The sequence below is a fragment of the Hypanus sabinus genome, chromosome 3 (assembly GCF_030144855.1).
Source record: "Hypanus sabinus isolate sHypSab1 chromosome 3, sHypSab1.hap1, whole genome shotgun sequence".
NCBI lineage: Eukaryota > Metazoa > Chordata > Chondrichthyes > Myliobatiformes > Dasyatidae > Hypanus > Hypanus sabinus.
The window spans coordinates 5,066,980-5,090,275 of record NC_082708.1 but is presented as its reverse complement, the minus strand read 5'-3'; the positions used below and the strand labels follow the sequence as shown (position 1 = coordinate 5,090,275).

General features: G+C 43.7%; 1 protein-coding gene across 1 annotated transcript in view; it reads left to right on the top strand.

Moving 5' to 3' along the window:
- The window catches only part of xrra1 (X-ray radiation resistance associated 1), a 51,427-nt gene that overhangs the window by 19,749 nt on the left and 8,382 nt on the right, over positions 1-23,296 (top strand). The window contains exons 3-7 of the mRNA XM_059963247.1: positions 5,912-6,087; positions 8,837-8,908; positions 13,017-13,089; positions 16,274-16,371; positions 19,305-19,450. Coding sequence (XP_059819230.1) covers positions 5,912-6,087; positions 8,837-8,908; positions 13,017-13,089; positions 16,274-16,371; positions 19,305-19,450 — 565 coding nt within the window. The remainder of the gene's footprint in view (positions 1-5,911; positions 6,088-8,836; positions 8,909-13,016; positions 13,090-16,273; positions 16,372-19,304; positions 19,451-23,296) is intronic.

Genomic DNA, 23,296 nt, shown 5'->3' with positions numbered 1-23,296 from the left:
GTGTTGTGGAATTTGTTAACTTGGCAGCAGCAGTTCAATGCAATACATGATAATATAGAAAGAAATATAAATGTAAATCAATTGCAGTAAATATGTGTATATAATAGATATAAATAGATCAATATTACTGTGAATCAGAAATAATATAAAAAAGTGAGGCAGTATTTATGGGTTCAGTGACCATTAAGGAATCAGATGGCAGATGGGAAGAAACTGTTCCTGAATTGATGAGTATATGCCTTCAGGCTTTCGTACCAACTTTCTGACAGTAACAATGAGAAGAGGGTATGTCCTGGGAGATGGGTGCCCTGTTGTCACCTTTCTGAGGCACTGCTCCTACAGAGCTGACTAATTTGGCAATTTTCTGCAGCTTCTTTCAGTCCTGTACAGAAGCCCCCCCATACCAGACGGTGATGCAGCCTGTTAGAATGCCCCCCCATACCAGACGGTGATGCAGCCTGTTAGAATGCCCCCCCATACCAGACGGTGATGCAGCCTGTTAGAATGCCCCCCCATACCAGACAGTGATGCAGCCTGTTAGAATGCCCCCGAATACCAGACGGTGATGCAGCTTGTTAGAATGCCCCCCCCCATACCAGACGGTGATGCAGCCTGTTAGAATGCCCCCCCATACCAGACGGTGATGCAGCCTGTTAGTATGCCCCCCCCATACCAGACAGTGATGCAGCCTGTTAGTATGCCCCCCCCATACCAGACAGTGATGCAGCCTGTTAGAATGCCCCCCCCATACCAGACGGTGATGCAGCCTGTTAGAATGCCCCCCCATACCAGACGGTGATGCAGCCTGTTAGAATGCCCCCCCCATACCAGACAGTGATGCAGCCTGTTAGAATGCCCCCCCCATAGCAGACGGTGATGCAGCCTGTTAGAATGCCCCCCCCCATACCAGACAGTGATGCAGCCTGTTAGAATGCCCCCCCCATACCAGACGGTGATGCAGCCTGTTAGAATGCCCCCCCCATACCAGACGGTGATGCAGCCTGTTAGAATGCCCCCCCATACCAGACAGTGATGCAGCCTGTTAGAATGCCCCCCCCATACCAGACGGTGATGCAGCCTGTTAGAATGCCCCCCCCATACCAGACGGTGATGCAGCCTGTTAGAATGCCCCCCCCATACCAGACGGTGATGCAGCCTGTTAGAATGCCCCCCCCATACCAGACGGTGATGCAGCCTGTTAGAATGCCCCCCCATACCAGACGGTGATGCAGCCTGTTAGAATGCCCCCCCATACCAGACGGTGATGCAGACTGTTAGAATGCCCCCCCCATACCAGACAGTGATGCAGCCTGTTAGAATGCCCCCCCCATACCAGACGGTGATGCAGCCTGTTAGAATGCCCCCCCCATACCAGACGGTGATGCAGCCTGTTAGAATGCCCCCCCATACCAGACGGTGATGCAGCCTGTTAGAATGCCCCCCCATACCAGACAGTGATGCAGCCTGTTAGAATGCCCCCCCCATACCAGACGGTGATGCAGCCTGTTAGAATGCCCCCCCATACCAGACGGTGATGCAGCCTGTTAGAATGCCCCCCCATACCAGACAGTGATGCAGCCTGTTAGAATGCCCCCCCATACCAGACAGTGATGCAGCCTGTTAGAATGCCCCCCCCATACCAGACGGTGATGCAGCCTGTTAGAATGCCCCCCCCATACCAGACGGTGATGCAGCCTGTTAGAATGCCCCCCCATACCAGACGGTGATGCAGCCTGTTAGAATGCCCCCCCCATACCAGACGGTGATGCAGCCTGTTAGAATGCCCCCCCATACCAGACAGTGATGCAGCCTGTTAGAATGCCCCCCCCATACCAGACAGTGATGCAGCCTGTTAGAATGCCCCCCCATACCAGACAGTGATGTAGCCTGTTAGAATGCCCCCCCCATACCAGACGGTGATGCAGCTTGTTAGAATGCCCCCCCCATACCAGACAGTGATGCAGCCTGTTAGAATGCCCCCCCATACCAGACGGTGATGCAGCCTGTTAGAATGCCCCCGAATACCAGACGGTGATGCAGCCTGTTAGAATGCCCCCCCCATACCAGACGGTGATGCAGCCTGTTAGAATGCCCCCCCCATACCAGACAGTGATGCAGCCTGTTAGAATGCCCCCCCCATACCAGACGGTGATGCAGCCTGTTAGAATGCCCCCCCCATACCAGACGGTGATGCAGCCTGTTAGAATGCCCCCCCCATACCAGACAGTGATGCAGCCTGTTAGAATGCCCCCCCATACCAGACGGTGATGCAGCCTGTTAGAATGCCCCCGAATACCAGACGGTGATGCAGCCTGTTAGAATGCCCCCCCCATACCAGACGGTGATGCAGCTTGTTAGAATGCCCCCCCATACCAGACGGTGATGCAGCCTGTTAGAATGCCCCCCCATACCAGACGGTGATGCAGCCTGTTAGAATGCCCCCCCCATACCAGACGGTGATGCAGCCTGTTAGAATGCCCCCCCCATACCAGACGGTGATGCAGCCTGTTAGAATGCCCCCCCATACCAGACGGTGATGCAGCCTGTTAGAATGCCCCCCCCATACCAGACGGTGATGCAGCCTGTTAGAATGCCCCCGAATACCAGACGGTGATGCAGCCTGTTAGAATGCCCCCCCATACCAGACGGTGATGCAGCCTGTTAGAATGCCCCCCCATACCAGACGGTGATGCAGCCTGTTAGAATGCCCCCCCCATACCAGACGGTGATGCAGCCTGTTAGAATGCCCCCCCCATACCAGACGGTGATTCAGCCTGTTAGAATGCCCCCCCATACCAGACGGTGATGCAGCCTGTTAGAATGCCCCCCCATACCAGACGGTGATGCAGCCTGTTAGAATGCCCCCCCATACCAGACGGTGATGTAGTCTGTTAGAATGCCCCCCCCATACCAGACGGTGATGCAGCCTGTTAGAATGCCCCCCCCATACCAGACGGTGATGCAGCCTGTTAGAATGCCCCCCCCCATACCAGACAGTGATGCAGCCTGTTAGAATGCCCCCGAATACCAGACAATGATGCAGCCTGTTAGAATGCCCCCCCATACCAGACGGTGATTCAGCCTGTTAGAATGCCCCCCCATACCAGACGGTGATGCAGCCTGTTAGAATGCCCCCCCCATACCAGACGGTGATGCAGCCTGTTAGAATGCCCCCCCCATACCAGACGGTGATGCAGCCTGTTAGAATGCCCCCCCATACCAGACAGTGATGTAGCCTGTTAGAATGCTCTCTACAATACATTAGAGGTTTTTGAGTGTTCTAGGTGACAAACAAAATTTCTTCAAACTCCTAATGAAATATAGAGGCTAAGTAAACACCAAGCACACTGCAAATGCTGTGGTCAAATCAACACGTACAAACAAGCTGGATGACCTCAGCAAGTCGGGCAGCATCTGTTAAAAATATTAAAAAGAGGTGTCAGAGAGCTGCCATTTGGGCTCAGTGAGGTAGAGGTCCGTCTGCCAGACTACCACAGCACCACCTTTGTCTGCGGGTTTGATGGTGAGGTTAGGATTAGTACGGAGAGAGTGGAGGGCAGTGCGTTCAGAGGGAGTGAGGAGAGAGGAGTGATGAAGTTGAGATGGTTGATGTCTCAGCGACAGTTGGGGATGAAAAGATCGAGTGCATGTAGAAGGCCTGGTGGGGGTGTCCAGGAGGAGGAGGAGGGTTGAAGACAGGAGAAGGAGTCATCAATAGGGGGAGGGGAATCCTTGTTAAAGTAGTCGGCTCAGAGACATAGGCGACGGAAGAAGAGTTCAGCGTCATGCTGGGCAAGGAACTCACTGAAGTGTGGATGGAGGGGGACAAAACGGATGCTGCCCGACTTGTTGAGTTCATCCTGTTTGTTTGTATGTGTTCAAATATAGATGCTGTCTTGCCTTCTTTATAGCTGCATCAATATGTTGGGACCGGGTTAGATCCTCAGAGATATTGACACCCAGTAACTCGAAATTATTCATTCTCTCCACTTCTGATCCCTCTATGAGGATTGGTTTGTGTTCCTTCGACTTACCTTTTCTGAAGTCCACAATCAGCCCTTTGGTCTTACTGACGTTGAGTGCAAGGTTGTTGCTGTGGCACCACTCAACTCGCTGATATATCTTGTTCCAGTATGCCCTCTCATCTCCATCTCTATTCTATCAATAATAGATGGCATTTGAGCTATACCTAGCCACACAGTTATCGGTATAGAGGGAGTAGAGCAGTGGGGTAAGCACACACCCCAGAGGTGCACCAGTGTTGATTGTCAGTGAGCAGGAGATATTACCAATTTGCACAGATTATGATCTTCTGGTTAGGAAGTCGAGTATCCAATTGCAGAGGGAGGCACAGAGGCTCAGGTTCTGTTGCTTATCGATGAGGACTGTGGGAAAGATGGTGTAAAAAAGGAGATTTACCATGATGCTGCCTGGATTGCTGAGCATGTCTTATGTGGATAGATGAACAAACTGGGGTTTTTCTTTTTGGAGTGAAGGAGAATAACAGGTGACTTGATAAGAAGATTGGAGGCATAGATAAAGTGGACTGCCAGAAACTTTTCCCAGGGCGGAAATGACTAATACCAGATGGCATAATTTTAAGGCGATTGTAGGAAACTATGGGGAGGATGTTAGAGGTAAGTTATTTGCACAGAGTTGTGACTGTGTGAGATGTCCTGCTGGATGTGATGGCAGAAGCAAAAATACTAGGGATATTTAAATGTTTAGATAGACATATGTATGAAAGCAAGAGTTATGCAGGAGGGAAGGGATAGACTGGTTTTGTTCCACAGGCTAAAAGGTCAGCACAACATTGTGGGCTGAAGGGCCTGTATTGTACTCTACTGTTCTGTGTTCTATGTACTGTGCAGCAATCCCTTTGCAATAAGGTCTTCTGTATAATTTCCCTTGCTGAATGGTTGGTATTCCAGTCTATCAGCTTCCAGTGATCCATGTTCAAGGTCACCCAAAGTTCTCTGAATTTCTCCTTTAAAAAAAATTATGTTATTTTCAATTCAAAATATCACACTGCAGACACAATATCTCCACACAATAGCCAGAGTATATTTTCAGAGCCATTGATCTTGGGAGCAAAACTAATGTAGGAAGTTCATGGTAGCAGTTTATCCCTGGTAGTGTCTAGGACTGGATGGTATCCCTGTAAAAATAGAGATGAAGAGGAATTTCTTTAGCCAGAGGGTGGCAAATCTATGAAATTCATTGCCACAGATACCTGTGCAGACCAAGTCATTGGGTTATTTAAAGTGGAGGTTGATAGGTTCTTGATTAATAAGGGTGTCAAAGGTTACCAGGAGAGTTGTATTGAGAGGGTATAAATCAGCCATGATGGAATGGCTGAGCAGACTCAATGGGTTGAGTGGCCTATTTCTGTTCTTGTGTCTTATATCATGGGCGGCAGGATGGAAATGTGTCTCTGCCAAAGGAGGTGTAAGGCACTCCTTTCCTCTGCTGTCCTGCAGGTCACCCTTGGGTGAGGTGTAGCACCTGCTTAGCCCCCTGATCAGGGTCACGTGAAGCCATGGGAGCAGGTGGTGGATGGTCATATGAGCAGCTGGTGCATATCACAAATCCTGGTTATGCGACCACTGACGCCAGGCAGACAATCTCTGAAGAGTATTGATAATGGCTGGTGTCATCATTCTTGTAAGGATATAGCCCAGAAGAAGGCAATAGCTAACCACTTCTGCAGAAAAACTTGTTGAGAATGATCATGGTCAAAGACCATGGTTGTCTATGTCATACGACATGGTACATAATGATGATGGTCTAGTAATACAGAACAAATTATATGGATAAACTCAATCTAATTATTTACAATAGCATCAGAATTTCCTAACCAGCTTGATTCAAGTTTGTGCAGTGTTTTGTTTGGTGTTTGCTTTGTCAACAGGTGCTGGACATTGGGCGGAGGTTCAGAAAAGTCCCAAGCAGAAGGACTTCCAGGCTGTCCTTGGCCCAAAGCCACCGAGCCAGAAGGTGCTTGCTGCACCAAGCCCAGTATCCAAACCTCACGTTGCCCAGATTCCTAAACCTGTCAAGGAGAAAGTACTGGATGGAAATTACTTGGTGAGTATCAATAAGCTGTCTCACTCCTGTAGAAAAAAAGATTAAAGATTAGCTTTATCGGTAACATGTACATCAAAAATTGAAACATACGGTGAAATAGTCATTTGCATCAATGACTGTCAGTGTGAAAATCAGAATTAGTTTTAACATCACCGGCATATGTTGTGAAATTTGTTAACTTTGCGGCAGCAGTACAATGCAATTCATAATAATAGAGAAAAAAATCTGAATGTGCTGGGCAACCTGCAAATGTTGCCATGCTTCTGGTGCCAACATTGTATTCTCACAGTTTACTAACCATAACCCATACATCTTTTTGAAAAGTGGGAGGAAACCCAAACAATTACAGGGAGAACGTACAAATTCCTTACAGACAGTGGCAGGAATTGAAACCTAATCTTCTGATTGCTGGCATTGTAAAGCATTATGCTAATCACTACAACTGTGCCGCTCCTAAACTGCCAATTCCACTGGACAGCGGTGGGATTAGAACCCTGATTGTACATACATTGGTGTTGTAAATGGTTATGCTAATTGCTACACTATAGTGCTGCCTATTTACAACAGCATCAGAATTTCCCAACCGGCACAATTCAGTTCTGTGCGGCCTTTGTTTTTTTCGTCTTTGCTTCATCAACAGGTGCTGGACATTGGGTAGAGGTTCAGTAAAATCTCAAGCAGGACATATCTTGGCCCAAAGCCACATACATATTGGTCATATTCCTGCAGGTTTCACCGTATGTTTTCCTTGCTCCCAATTACCCTATCATCACAGTACACCCAAAATCTCCAACCTCACACTACGCTGCTTTGCACAACCAAGTGAAACTGGAAATTTCCTTACCTGATTGACTGGTTCTCCCATAGAACATAGGATGGTACAATTCAGGAACAGGCCCTTTGATATCTAATGACAGCATACACATGGGCCTAACATTATTTCCTATGATAATGAAGTGTTGTGGGCTGATACATCCCCTCCATATATGCTACCTGAATCTGTTGTGTTTCTCCAGTATTTTGTGTGTATTGCTCTGGATTTCCAGCAACTGCAGAATCTCTTGTGTTTTGTGTGCTAATACTACTTTTACTCTATATCCTTTCTTATTCTGTTCCTGTTCTAGTCTATCTTTAAAGGAGGAGAGCTCTAAACTTCTTTCCTTGCCTGACGGTGAGGTCAACTTTTATTATTTCTCTGATGTTATCTCTGCATCTGCAGCAAGCTACATACACTTGCTATACTATGTTTTCCCAAGTTTCCTTATTTGAATCATTGACAAATTGGACATGGACATGGAGAAGATGTTTTCTATAGTGGGGAATCCAGAACCAGAAGGCACAGCCTCAGAATATAGGGATGTGCCCCTTTAGAACAGATGGGAGGAATTTCTTTAGCCGGAGGGTAGTGAACCTGTGGAATTCATTGCTACAGACTGCTGTCAAGGCCATGTCATTTTGGGTATATTTAAAGCAGAGACTGATAGGTTCTTGATTAATCAGGGTGTCAAAGATTATGGGGAGAAGGCAGGAGAATGGGGTTGAGAGGGAAAATAAACCAGCCATGATTGACTGGTTGAGCAGACTTAATGGGCTGAATGACATAGTTATGCTCTTCTGTCTTACGGTCTTATTGTCTTATGGCCAAATAAAGTGTAAATCTGAAGGCCCCATACAGATCAGGGAAGCAATAATTGTTAATCCTGGGGGTATGTACACTACAGAACACAGAATACTGCAGACCAGTACAGGCCCTTTGCTGACAAAGTTGTGCTAATCGTATAACCTATGCAAAAATCAATCTAACCCTCCCCTCTGACATAGCCCTCCATTTTCCTTCATCCTTGTGCCTCTATCTTGAGCAGTTAGACAGAGACCGAGATCAGAGAGCAGTTACAGGTCAAGTATTGGTTTTAGGTGAAGTAAATTAAAAGAGAACTTAAGTACAAAGGTGAGTGTGTGTGAAACAAATTTCCAAAACTTCAAAGTCAAAGTAATTTATTATCAAAGTACATCTATGTCACCATTTATAACTCTGAGATTTGTTTTCTTGCGGGCATTTACAAGAAAATAAATGAATACAATATAATTTGTGAAAACCTATACACAAAGTCTGACAAACAACCAATATGCAAAAGAAGACAAACTGTGCAAAGAAAAAGGCATATATCTGTTGAAGACTGAGGCAAATTGATTCATATTTTTAAGCTGAAATACAAATGGATGTCTCCTGTATTTCTTCCCAGTACATCTAGGGGAGAAAGGACCATCATCAAGTTAGCAACTTATCAACTTGCTGGTTTATTTATTTTATTTTATTTAGAGATGCAGTGCAGAACAGACCCTTCTGACCCAACGAGCTGCATCTCTCAGCAACTGATCTGTTTAACCCCTAGCCCAGTCAGGGGGCAATTTACAATGACCAATTATCCTACTAACCAGAATGTCTTTAGACTGTGAGGAAACTGAAACACCCAGAGGAAACCCAAATGTTCCATGGTGAGGAATGTACAGACAATGTTGAGATTGAACTCTGAACTCTGAATCCTCGAGCTGTAATAGCGTCACGCTAACCGCCACACTACTTACAATACTACTTGCGGCTTACAACTCGAAGTGATAGGGTATACAGTAAGTGCTTGCTATAGGGAAGCTGCGTAGAAAATATCCAGTGTATTTTTCTCACTGAGCAATGCCCCTTGCTCAGCTGTGAATAGAGTCCATCTTCTGACTGCTTTGTTGCCTTTCACAGATGCTCTTGCACCACGTGGATAATCAATCGGACCTTTGTGTTGTGAATATTAATGACCAGGATCTCAATGCCGTATGTATGACAAAATTTCAACTATGCGCTTGCATTTTAGGGATACACATAGAATGATACGACAATAATGAAGGCCATTCAGTGTGTTATGCCTGTGCCATGTTCTATCTCTCCAATTCCCCATAACTCTATTCATGTTTTCTCTTCAAACTAATTGTACTTGCTTGCATCATACACTGGGGTGCTCTCTTCAGTTACCTGATGAGTTAACAGTAGCCTCTGGCGGGGAGCAGATGTCATCAACTGGTGCCAACCTTCATTGAGTGTTTCAACCCTTAACCACTGCAGTCTCCAGTTGGCAGGTCAGCAGTGCTGGCCAAATCATTGCCCATCTACCCCTGACTTCCAGCTCAACGCCTCTCGCCTGCTTCATATCCAACAAGAGGCTCTTTCTGCTTCCTCCCCCATCCTGTGAGCTGCTTGGTTCTTGCACAGACAGCAACCTCCATGCTGACCTTGCTGGGAACCCTCCACAGCCAATCTCCACGGGGAATAGCCACGCCTGCCATCCTTTGTCCCTGCACTCTTGGACTAAGGACTGGTCCTTCAGGGCCTTCCTCTCATGAGCCGACTCGCATCCCTCCACCTGTGGTACTGTGAGCTCCACCAGGATGATTTTGAAATTTATTTTTACATTTGCTCTTATCATCTATGCAATAGATCACAAAACCTTGCTGTTTAAAAAAAAATGCAGTCAGTGGCCACTTTATTAGGTACACCTGTACTCCTGCTATTTAATACAAATATCTAAGCAGCCAATCACATGGCAGCAATTCAATGCATAAATGCATGCAGACATGGTCAAGAGGTTCAGTTGTTGTTTAGACCAAATGTTAGATCGGGGAAGAAATGCGATCTAAGTGACTTTGACTGTGGAGTGATTGTTGGTGCCAGTCAGGGTGGTTTGAGTATCTCAGAAACTGCTGATCTCTTGGGATGTTCACACACAACAATCTCCAGAGTTTACAGAAAATGGTGCATAAAAATAAAAATCCATCCGGTGAGTGGCAGTCCTGTGGGCGAAAGCACCTTGTTAATGAGAAGTCAGAGGAGAGTGGCCAGACTGGTTCAAGCTGAAAGGAAGGTGACAGTAAGTTAAAGAACAAGCATTACAACAGTGGTGTGCAGAAGAGCATCTCTGATGAACAACACATCAAACCTTGAAGTGGATGATCTACAGCAGCAGAAGACCATGAACATACACTCAGTGGCCTTTTTATTTAGTACAGGAGGTGCATAATGAAGTGGCCACTGAGTGTATGTTTCCCATGTTTCTTCATGTTCCTTTATTATTCCTCTTGATTTGTATCCTCAACCACAAGCTCTGGACTCTCTTTCTATCGCACCATATCCTTGCCATATTGTTATGGTCAGGACGACTGCATCCTCTTTTCCTCTCGCTTTTAGTTTGTTTTTCTGCTCCTAATTTGACCATAAAACATAGGGGTAAAATTAGGCTATTTGCCCACTCCATCATGATTGATTTATTATCCCTCTCAACCCCATTCTTCTGCCTTCTCCCTTAACCTTTGACACCCTGGCTGACCAATAACCTATTAACTTCCACTTTGAATATAGAATCAGAGTCAGACTTAATATGTCATGACTACCCACAGCCATACGTGGCAATTAATTTCACTGATGAAATTCCTCCTCATTGCTGTTCTCAAGGGACTTCCTTCTAATCCAAGGAGTCTCCTTGTACCTCACCGCATCGTAGCCTCGTTCTTATATTCAGGATGGTTGCTGGATGGAGTTCTTTGCTAAATGCATCTCCTTTCTCTCTCTGGATTTCAGTTTGATTTTCTGCTCCTGATTGGTGGTGTTGAACCCTTACACTGTGAAGCCCTCAGCTTTGCAAAGGTTCTGTCACAAGGATTCCAAAAAAAGAAAATAACTTTCATCTTAATATAGTTCTTTATAATATCAGAACTACCTTGTTGGAATTAGTTAAATTCAACAGTAAGAAATAGGAGATGATATCAATTGTAAAAAAAAGGCCTCTAATCCATGTGCAGATCCCAAGCTGCAAAATAAAATCAAATAAATGGTGACAATCTCTTCCATACCCATTTTCAAAGCTCATCTGATAGCAGAGAGCCTTTTTAGAAATCTCATCTCATCTGAAAATTAAAGTTAAATTTATTGTTAGATGCAAAAATGCAAGCAAAACTTGCTTGCGGCAGCATCACAGACTCAGAGCATCATAGAAGCAATGTTCTCAAGAAAAAACATAAATTATTCACAATATTTTCAAGAAATAACAAAACAAAATAGTCATTTAGCGCAAAGTGATCAAGGTGGTCATCGTGTTCCTAAACTCCAGGTTACGGGGAGAAGGCAGCAGAATGGGAAGTTTATAGAGAAAATAAATCAGTCATGAATGTATGGCAAAGCAGGCCCAATGTGCTGAATGGTCTAATACTGCTCCTATATCTTATGGTCTCATAAACATATGATTAGTGTGTATAGGTTGGTTCAAGGACCAAGTGTTTGAAAGGAAGTATCTGTTTGAACCTGCTGTGAGAAAATGAATGGTGGGGTTCTTTGATGGATGTTGACTTCTTGAGCTAAAACCTCGTTTAGATACTACTGGTATTGGGGAAGGATATGTCTGTGAAAGATAACACATCTACCTTTGCAGTATTTAGAGTCGTAGAACATCACAGCACAGAAAACTGGCCCTTAAGCCCATCTAGTCCCACTGACCTACATCTGGACCATAACCATCCATACCCCTCCCATCCATGTACCTACCCAAAATTCTCTTAAATGTTGAAATCGAATCCACATCCACAACTTCTGCTTATAGCTTGTTCCACGCTCTTGGCTCCCTCTGAGTGAAGGAGTTCCCCCTCATGTTTCCTTTAAACACTTCACCTTTTAGCCTTAACCCATGACCACTAGGTATAGTCTCACCCAACCTCAGTGGAAAAAACCTGCTTGTAATTATCCTATCACTAATCCTTATAATTTTGTATACCTCTCAAATCTCTCCTCATTCTTCAACGGTCTAGGAAATAAAGTCCTAACAATTCAACCTTTCCCTATAGCTCAGGTCGTCAAGTCCTGGCAACATCCTTGTAAACTTTCTCTACGCTCTTTCTATTTTATTTACAAACTTCCTGTAGGTAGATGACCAGAACTACACGCAATACCCCAACTTAGGCCTCGCCAATGTTGTAAACAATTTCAACATAACATCCCAACTCCTGTACTCAATGCAAGCAAATCTGCAGATGCTGGAAATTCAAGCAACACACACAAAATGCTGGTGGAACGCAGCAGGCCAGGCAGCATCTATAGGGAGAAGCGCTGTCGACATTTTGGGCCGAGACATGCTTCTCCCTATAGATGCTGCCTGGCCTGCTGCATTCCACCAGCATTTTGTGTGTCTTTCCTGTACTCAATACTTTGATTTTTTCAGTACAGTTCAGTTCCTACTTGTTTGCGGTTCTGTCAGCATGTGAAACATTGGCCTTTTGCACTTACAGTCTGGAACATTAACTGCTTCAGACAGAAACAGATCATACTTACAGGAAAAAAAGAATGTAAATAACATCAGTAAAATTGACATCTGTTATAAATTAGAGTACACTTTCTAGAAGGCCATAATAAACTTTACACTATGATATTATATTAATATTTATTTTACTCAGAGATACAGTGTGGAACAGGCCTTTCTGGCCCAATGAGCCATGCAATGAGCAACTCCTCACCCCTCCCTCACTGTTTAACCCTTGCATAATCACAGGACAATGTACAATGACCAGTGAACTAACCAACCGGTGTGTCTTTGGACTGTGGGGGAAACTGGAACACCCAGTGAAAACCCATGCGGTTCATGGGGAGAATGTATAAACTCCTTAAATATGGTGCCAGAATTAAACTTCGACACAACGAGCTCTATTAGTGTTGTGCTAACCGCTATGCTACCATGTCGCCATTGACAGAATAATAGATTCCAGGCAAAATAATAGTGTAGTATAGACTAGATGGGTCTAAAGGCCCGTTTCTATGCTGTGGTGTCTATGACTCTAAACTTCAAATAAAATTTTAAAACTAGTTTTTAATAGAGATTTCTATTTCTCTTCTTTCTCTCTTCCAGGTTAATGGAGAAGATTTTCATTTGTTTGATAATGTGGCCTACATCAATGCAGCAGCAAACCATTTACCTTTAGGTAAGACTCAGTTAATTATTAAAATAATCTTCCCAGCACCATGGATAAGGGACTGGAAGCCCATCTGTAATGTATTCATTTAGTCCGTGAGCCACTAGGGTTGGTCAGTACCATCTGAGGGGAGTAATGCTCATAGTGATTTTTGGCAAGGTATACATCTCTGGAGTTAGAAAATATGCGATAGTATTGCACCAGTGGTAGCTTTATTACTTCGAATATGAAATCACTTTTTGTATATATTCCACATTAACATCAGTACAGCAGAAAATGTTACTCCCCCCCAGGTAAAAAACCTAATTCTCTAAATGCCCATAGATTCTATCTCTAAGAATCTTTTCCAACAGCTTTCCCACCACAGACGTAAGGCTCACTGGTCTATAATTACCCAGACTATCTCTACTACGTTTTTTGAACAAGGGGACAACATTCGCCTCCCTCCAATCCTCTAGTACCATTCCCGTGGACAATGAGGACATAAAGATCCTAGCCAGAGGCTCAACAATTTCTTCTCTCGCCTTGTGGAGCAGCCTGGGGAATATTCCATCGGGCTCCGGGGACTTATCCGTCCTAATGTATTTTAACAACTCAAACACCTCTTCTCCCTTCATATCAACATGCTCCAGAACATCAACCTCACTCATATTGTCCTCACCATCATCAAGTTCCCTCTCATTGGTGAATACCGAAGTATTCATTGAGGACCTCGCTTGCTTTCATAGCCTCCAGGCACATCTTCCCACTTTTATCTCTAATTGGTCCTATCTTCAATCCTGTCATCCTTTTGTTCATAACATAATTGAAGAATGCCTTGGGGTTTTCCTTTACCCTACTTGCCAAGGCCTTCTCATGCCCCCTTCTTGCTCTCCTCAGCCCCTTCTTATGCTCCTTTCTTGCTACCCTATATTCCTCAATATTCTCATCTGATCCTTGCTTCCTAAACCTCACGTACGCTGCCTTCTTTCATCTGACTAGATTCTCCACCTTACTTGTCACCCATGGTTCCTTCATTCTTTATCTTCCTCACCGGGGCAAATTTATCCCTAACATCCTGCAAGAGATCCCTAAACATCGACCACATATCCAGAGCACATTTCCCTGAAAAAACCTGATCCCAATTCACACTCGCAAGTTCTAGCCTTATAGCCTCATAATTTGCCCTTCCCCAACAAACAGCTCGCACCACATCATCAAGTTCACTGATGACACGACCATGGTGGGTCTCATCAGCAAGAACGACGAGTCAGCATACAAAGAGGAGGTGCAGTGGCTAACAGACTGGTGAAGAGCCAACAATCTGTCTCTGAATGTGAACAAAACAAAAGAGATGGTTGTTGACTTCAGGAGGTCACAGAGTGACCACCCTCCACCGAACATCGACGGCTCGTCGGTAGAGATCACTAAGAGCACCAAATTTCTTGGTATTCACCTGGCAGAGAATCTCATCAGGTCCTTCAACACCAGCTCCATAGCAAAGAAAGCCCAGCAGCGTCTTTACTCTCTGCGGAGGCTGAGGAAAGTCCATCTACCACCCCCCATCCTCATCACATTCTACAGGGGTTGAATCGAGAGCATCCTGAGCAGCTGCATCACTGCCTGGTTTGGAAATTGCACCATCTCGGATTGCAAGACCCTGCAGCGGATAGTGAGGTCAGCTGGAAGATCATCGGTGTCTCTCTTCCCACCATTACAGACATTTACACTACATACTGCATCCACAAAGCAAACAGCATTATGAAGGACCCCACGCACCCCTCATACAAACTCTTCTCCCTCCTGCCGTCTGGGAAAAGGCACCAAAGCATTCAGGCTCTCACGACCAGACTATGTAATAGTTTCTTCCCCCAAGCTATCAGACTCCTCAATACCCAGAGCCTGGACTGACACCAACTTACTGCCCTCTACTGTGCCTATTATCTTGTTTATTATTTATTGTAATGCCTGCACTGTTTTGTGCACTTTATGCAATCCTGGGTAGGTCTGTAGTCTAGTGTAGTTCTTTCTGTGTTGTTTTTACGTAGTTCAGTCTAGTTTTTGTACTGTTTCATGTAGCACCATGGTCCTGAAAAACGTTGTCTCATTTTTACTGTGTACTGTACCAGCAGTTATGGTCAAAATGACAATAAAAAGTGACTTGACTTGACTTGATATTTTCTAGCACTAGAGGTGTATACTTTGCCAAAAATCACTATAAGAATTATTCCCCCCAGATGGTAACGGTGGCCCAAATTTGGGGTCCTTGCTCACAGACTAATTCTACTTTATCCTCTTCCATGGACAGTGGATCCTGGTTAATTGGGGCACATTAGTTCCAGTATATTTTGGCCCAATTAAGTGACTGCCCAATTATCTATTTAATTGAGTAACAGATTATATATTTTAATGAAATACATAACAAATTAGAACACTACCAATACTTCTACAGTACTATAAAACTGTTTTTAGTTCCTAATAGTTATTGACAGTATGCAGTTGTATTCTTTTGAGTGTAAAGGAACAAAATCAAAGCAGATACCTAGTGCAGATAATGGAATGTCTATACTGTATACAACACAAATGACAACTGCATCCTCCAAATCTTCACTTTCATTGTAACATTCAAGATGATTGTCAATAATTTCAAATTCTTCGTAATTCCTTACTTATTGAAGTAGTGAAATCTCTTTTAATTTTCTGCCATCTCCAAACCTGAAAGCTTGAAACTGCAGTGAACAAAAGAGCTCTGAATTGTCCTAATGCTTGTTTCTTGTCAAGTGACAAAAAAATTACTGCTTTTAAAATACAAACACAAGCAACTGACACTATTTAAAAACTGCTCTAGGCATGGTGTAGTGTTTAACGGCCACACGAGCGTACATGACTGATGTTAATTAGAAACCATTCAGCAACAGTCTCCTGTCCCAATTAAGAGGAACAGGGCCACAAATGAATGAAAGGAATAACGGCTATTTTCTTGATTAGTATTTGTTCTTTAAAAGTTGTCCCAAATAAGCAGCTGCTCGGATTAATTAGCAGTTGCACAATAACCAGAACCACTGCATTTGCATTGTGATCCTTTGTACCGGACAGTGGAATCGTGTACAGTATTTATTTCTCAGTAATGTAACAATTTCACGACTTTATGTGTGTGTGTGTGGGAGAGGAAAAGAGGGAGAATATATAATCATTTGCACTTCTCTTCTGTCAGAGCCATTTTGTTTGTTTCCGGCTCTCAGGGAATTGGATCTTAGCGCGAATGGTCTACGGAATCTGCTTGTAAGGCCTCAAGATTTCCCCCACTTGGAGGTAAATCATTCTACATTAGTCCTTGACGTCAGTAAAGTAGCCATAAGATTCAACCCTGGAGCCAAGGATCAGTGAGAAATCTTTCTGGCTTTTACCTTGTTGACCTCTGTAGAGGCCAGAAATATAATTCCTTATTCTTTGAATCAATAGCTGTTATTTCTCACTTTCTGTATTACTCACATGGGTAGCCTGTTAATTTCTGTATTGCCCTTCTGGTCATTTTCCCCTTGAACATCTAATGCTTGCTTAGCTCTCAGTATCATAAATGTCTCCTCTGTATCATCTGACATATAGTGATTAGCGTGATGCTATTATAGATTGGGACTTCGGAGTTCAATTTCAGTGTCCTCTGTATGTTCTTCCTCTGAGTTCATTCATGGGTTTCCTCCGGGTGCTCTAGTTTTCTCCCACAGTCCAAAGACGTGCTGGTTAGGAAGATAATTGGTCATTGTAAATTGTCCTGTGATTGGGTTAGTGTTAAATAGGTGGTTTGCTGGGCAATGAGGAAGGGCCTGTTCCGCAATCTAAATGAATAAATGAATAATCCTCAACACGTTGTTGACTCTAATGCCTGTTTCTGGCCATTTTCTGTTATTCTCAAATACTCTTCCCATTAAAGATTAGCTTTATTTGGCACATGTATGTGGAAACATATAGTGAAATCAACACAGTCTGAGGATGTGCTGGGGCAGCCTGGAAGCGTAGAACTTACATCTACAGTGATGAAATGCTTTAAGAGGTTAGTCATGATTAAACTGAACTCCTGCCTCAGCAAGGACCTGGACCCATTGCAATTTGCCTATCGCCACAATAGGTCAACAGCAGACGCAATCTCAATGGCTCTCCACATGGATTTGACCACCTGGACAACACAAACACCTACATCAGGATGCAGTTCATCGACTATAGCTCAGCATTTAATAGCATCATTCCCACAATACTGATTGAAAAGTTGTAGAACCTGGGCCTCTGTACCTCCCTCTACAATTGGATCCTTGACTTCCTAACCAGAAGACCACAGTCTGTGCGGATTGGTGATAACATCCTCCTCGCTGATGATCAACACTGGCAGTGTACTTCGCCCACTGCTCTACTCTCTATATACACGTGACTCTGTGGCTAGGTATAGCTCAAATACCATCTATAAATTTGCTGATAATACAACCATTGTTGGTAGAATCTCAGATAGAGATGAGAGGGCATACAGGAGTGAGATACACCAACCTGTGGAGTGGTGCCACAGCAACAACCTGACACACAACGTCAGTAAGACGAAAGAGCTGATTGTGGACTTCAGGAAGGGTAAGTGGAAGAAACACATACCAATTCTCAGAGGGAACAGAAGTGGAAAGAGTGAGCAGTTTCAAGTTCCTGGGTGTCAAGATCTCTGAGGACCTAACCTGGTCCCAACATAATTGATGCAGTTATAAAGAAGGCAAGACAGCAGCTATACTTCATTAGAAGTTTGAAGAGTCTTGGTATGTAACAAATACACTCAAAAACTTCTATAGTTGTACCTTGGAGAGCATTCTGAGAGACTGCATCACTGTCTGGTATGGAGGGAGGGGGGTGCTACCGCACAGGACTGAAAAAAGCTGCAGAGGGTTGTAAATTTAGTCCGCTCCATCTTGGGTACTAGCCTACAAAGTACCCAGGACATCTTCAAGGAGTGGTATCTCAGAAAGGCAGTGTCCATTATTAAGGACCTCCAGCACCCAGGGCATGCCCTTTTCTCACTGTTACCATCAGGGAGGAAGTACAGAAGCCTGAAGTCAGCATGCCCTTTTCTCACTGTTACCATCAGGGAGGAAGTACAGAAGCCTGAAGTCAGCGATTCAGGAACAGCTTCTTCCCCTCTGCCATCCGATTCCTAAATGGACATTGAACCCTTGGACACTACCTCACTTTTTTAATATATATTATTTCTGCCTTTTGCATGATTTTTAATCTATCCAATATACGTATACTGTAATTGATTTACTACTTTATTATTATTCTTTCTTCTTCTATGTTATATATTGCATTGAACTGCTGCTGTTAAGTTAACAAATTTTAAGGCACATGCCAGTGATAATAAACCTGATTCTGATTCTGAAGTGTCACCAACTTAGCATGCCTGCAACTTACTAACCCTAGACCAAATGTCTTTGGAATATGGGTGGAATCCGGAGCACCTGGAGGAAACCCATACAGTCATGGGAGAACTTACATCATCATTGTCATGTGCCATGTTGTATGACATAGCCGATCATGGTGACCATGATTGTTCTTGGCAAATTTTTCTACAGAAGTGGTTTGCCATTGCATTTTTCCGGACAGTGTCTTTACAAGACGGGTGAGCCCAGCCATTATCAATACTCTTCAGAGGTTGTCTGTCTGGTGTCAGTGGACACATAAGCAGGACTTGTGATACGCACCAGATGCTCATACAACCATCCACTATCTGCTCCTGTGGTTTCATGTAACCCTGATGGGGGGGGGGGGGGGTCTAAGCAAATCACCTTGCCTTGTCTGTGGGTGATTAGCAGACTAACTGCGAGAAGGGGCACCTTACACCTCCTTTGCTAGAGGTGTATTTCCACCTCGTTATCCTAGACAACAATGAGAATTGAACCTGGGTCACTGATGCTGGAAAGCATTACACTAAGAGCTGCCCCATCGTTCTTTCAGCAACACTTTGTCTTTTGTCTGGTATTCTCAGAATCAATCTAGGTTCAAGTCAAGATTAACATGTACATCAAAACAAACAGTGAAATGTGTAATTTGCATTAACAACCAACACACCTGAGGATGTGCTGGGGGCAGCTCCCCAGTATTGCCACACATTCCAGTGCTAATATACTTCGTCATTTCCCATACCTTGCTGTTCGTGGTTCTGTCCTTATAATTCACTGCACTATCTACATCCTTACTGTACTGTTCATCTATTGCAGGTACTAAATATATCCTACAACAATGTGTCCAAAGAAGATATTTTGGCATTGGGCCTCCTCCCTCATCTCAAGGTCCTCCATCTGACTGGCAATGATCTGGACTCACTTTCCCCAGACCTGACAACACCCTATCATCCTGTGGATAGGTATGATTCCAGCGGAGGGCAAGGAACAGTGGAAAAGCAGTGTCCAAAACTGAGAAGCTTTGGAACGAGGAATAGAATCATGACTGAGTTTGTCCTGCCATTGGTCAGGTCATAGCAAATCTTCATTTTCCTCCTCTTCCTTGCAATCCTCAATTCTTTATGAGCAGTGTTGGATGGCTCTGGGCATGAACTTGCTGGCGTTTAGAAGAATAGTCTGATCGAAACCTGCGGAATATTGTAAGGCCTAGCTAGAGTGGATGTGGAGAGAATGTTTCCAATAGTGGGTGAGTCTAGCACCAGCAGGCACAGCCTCAGAATACAAGGACAAGGATATCCCTTTAGAACAGAGATGAGGAAGAATTTCTTTAGCTAGAGATTTGAAAATCTGTGAAATTCATTGCAACAGCTGGCTGGAAACCAAGTCACTGGGTATACTTAAACTGGTGGCTGGTAGACAATAGACAATAGACAGTAGGTGCAGGAGTAGGCCCTTTGGTCCTTCTAGCCAGCACCACCATTCACTGTGATCATGGCTGATCATACACAATCAGTACCCCGTTCCTGCCCTCTCCTCATATCCCTTGACCCCGCTATCTATAAGAGCTCTATCCAACCCTTTCTTGGATGCACCCAGAAACTTGGCCTCCACTGGTTCTTGATTAGTCAGGGCATCAAAGGGTACAGGTAGAAGGCAGGAGAATGGGGTTGAGAGGAATAATAAATCAGCCATGATGGAATGGCAGAGTAAACTAAATGGGCTGAATGGCCAAATTCTGCTCCTACTGTCTGTCTTGTGGTCTTGTGTCTAGCTCAATCCTGTTCATCAAGATGCTCGGGTCTCAGCCTGAAATGTCAACTGTTTATTCTCCATAGATACTTCAGGACCTGCCAGGTTCCTCCAGCAGTTTATATGTGTTTCTCTGGATTAACAGCATCTGCAGAATCTCTTGTTTCAGTATTCTTTATTGCTTCTCTGTTAATAAAGGCAATATCTTGATTTTCTGTTCTTGATATCAAAGTGTATAACCTCACAACATTCCACTTTATTGTACTCCGGCCAATTTTTTCTCTTGTTTTATCTATGTTTAACCTGTTCAGACTCTGTAAATAAGTCATTAATAAACTTTTGTGAATAGTTAAAGTACTAATTCCTATAGGGCCCCTCTACTTACAGCTCGCCAAACTGAAAATTCATCCTGCCTCTGGACTTGTTGTGGGTTAGCCTGCCCTCCAGCCAATTACTCCTCTCGAACTAACTTTTTATACAGCATCTTAATGAATGCCTTTTTGAAATTCAGGTTCATTTATTTATCATGCATACATAGAAACGTACAGTAAAATGTGCCATTTGTGTTAACAACCATGCTGAAGGGTGGGCTGTGCAAGTTGCCATACATTCCGGTGCCAACATAGCATGCCTATAAAGATTGGCAAAACAACACAGAACACAAGTAACAAACCAACAGCAGCAAAAAAGCCCCATTCCTCCCTTCCCCTCTCCTCGCCTCCCCTCCCAGTTCTGCCCACATATGGACAGCCCTCCAACTCCAGGCCTGCAGTCTCCATTGGGCTCTGGCTTCCTGACTTTCAATTGACCTCTGGGCTTCGAACTTCAGTATCAACCCGCACCCTCCCGCCCTGAAACAACTGATGCATCTATAGCTCTGAACCCACATCTCTTAAAACACTAGGATGCCAGCATCAAGTCCCAGGGAGAATCATAGGAAGAGGCTGAGACTTTAGTGTATTTGCTAGCTTAATATCTTTTCTGTTGTAATAATGATGACTTTAATTTAACCATATAACCATGTAACAATTACAGCACGGAAACAGGCCATCTTGGCCCTTCTAGTCCGTGCCGATGCTTACACTCACCTAGTCCCACTGGCCCGCACTCAGCCCATAACCCTCCATTCCTCTCCTATCCATATACCTATCCAATTTTACTTTAAATGACAATACTGAACCTGCCTCCACCACTTCTACTGGAAGCTCGTTCCACACAGCTACCACTCTCTGAGTAAAGAAATTCTCCCTCGTGTTACCCCTAAACTTTTGCCCCCTAACTCTCAACTCATGTCCTCTTGTTTGAATCTCCCCTACTCTCAATGGAAAAAGCTTATCAACATCAACTCTATCTATCCCCCTCATAATTTTAAATACCTCTATCAAGTCCCCCCTCAACCTTCTACACTCCAAAGAATAAAGACCTAACTTATTCAACCTTTCTCTGTAACTTAGGTGCTGAAACCCAGGTAACATTCTAGTAAATCTCCTATGAACTCTCTCTATTTTGTTGATTTCTTTCCTATAATTTGGTGACCAGAACTGTACACAATACTCCAAATTCGGCCTTCCCAATGCCTTGTACAATTTTAACATTATATCCCAACTCCTATACTTAATACTCTAATTTATAAAGGTCAGCGTACCAAAAGCTTTCTTCACCACTCTATCCACATGAGATCCCACCTTCAGGGAACTATGCACCATTATTCCCTAGATCACGCTGTTCTACTGCATTCCTCAATGCCCTACTATTTACCATATATGTCCTATTTCATTATTCCTTGCAAAATGTAGCACCTCACACTTATCAGCATTAAAATCCATCTGCCATCTTTCAGCCCACTCTTCTAACTGGCCTAAATCTCTCTGCAAGCTTTAAAAATCTACTTCATTATCCACAACGCCACCCGTCTTAGTATCATCTGCATACTTACTAATCCAATTTACCACCCCATCATCCAGGTAATTAACTTACTTTGCTTTGTTCTAGTTACACTTAATAGGATGCATTCTGTGTTTTCCACCATGAACACATACACTGAATATTTGTCAGAGTCTCTGTCACTTCATTATTGTGCATTATTAATTCCCCAGTCAGATCATCTTATATACAGTACTTGCAAAAGTTCTTGAACTCTCTCTTAATATATTTTTAAGGACGTGGAAGCTGTGGAGAGGGTGCAAAGGAGATTTATCATGATGCTGCCTGGATTAGAGAGCATGGCCTGTGAAGACAGGTTGAGCGGGCTAGTGCTTTTCTCTTTGTATTGAAGGCAACTCGATAGTGGTGTACAAGATGATAAGAGGCATAAATCAAATGAGACTTTTTCAAGAGGGCGTAGTTTTAAGGTGGTTGGAGGAAGGTTTAGTGGAGATGTCAGATTGGATCTTTACACAGAGAGGTGGGTGCATGGAAAACACCTACCAGTGATGGTAGAGGCAGATGCATTAGAGTGATGATTAAAAAATGCGGTAGGGAAGGGTTATATTGATCTCAGAGCAGGTTAAAATGTCGGCACAAAGGGCTGAAGGGCCTGTACTGTACTTTGTTTTACGTTCTATTATTAACATATTCTCACCATTTATTTTCTTTCTCTTTTTAGTCATTGTTTGTTGGTTTCTAGTATTTTTTTCAATCTTTTAACCTACTTTTATCTTCACAAAAATTGATCAATAGCAAGAGGTATATCAAAATTCAAAGTTCAAAGTAAATTTATTATTAATGTACATAAATGTCACCATACATAATCCTGGCATTCTTTTTCTTGCGGGTATTCATAGTAGAACAAAGAAACACAATAGAATTAATTAAAAACTATGCACAAAGACTGATAAACAACAATGTGTAAATTAAGACAATCTATGCAAATAAATAAATTAGCAATTAGATTAAATAATTCAGGATATTGGAGATCTGAGGGGTAAATTTTCACTTGGAAGGTGGTGACTATCAGGAACAAATTGCCGAATGAGATATGGAAGGCAGATAGAATGTTCAAAGGTTTTTGGAAATTACATGGGTAGGATGAGTGCTGTGGGGAATGAGCCTAATGAGGG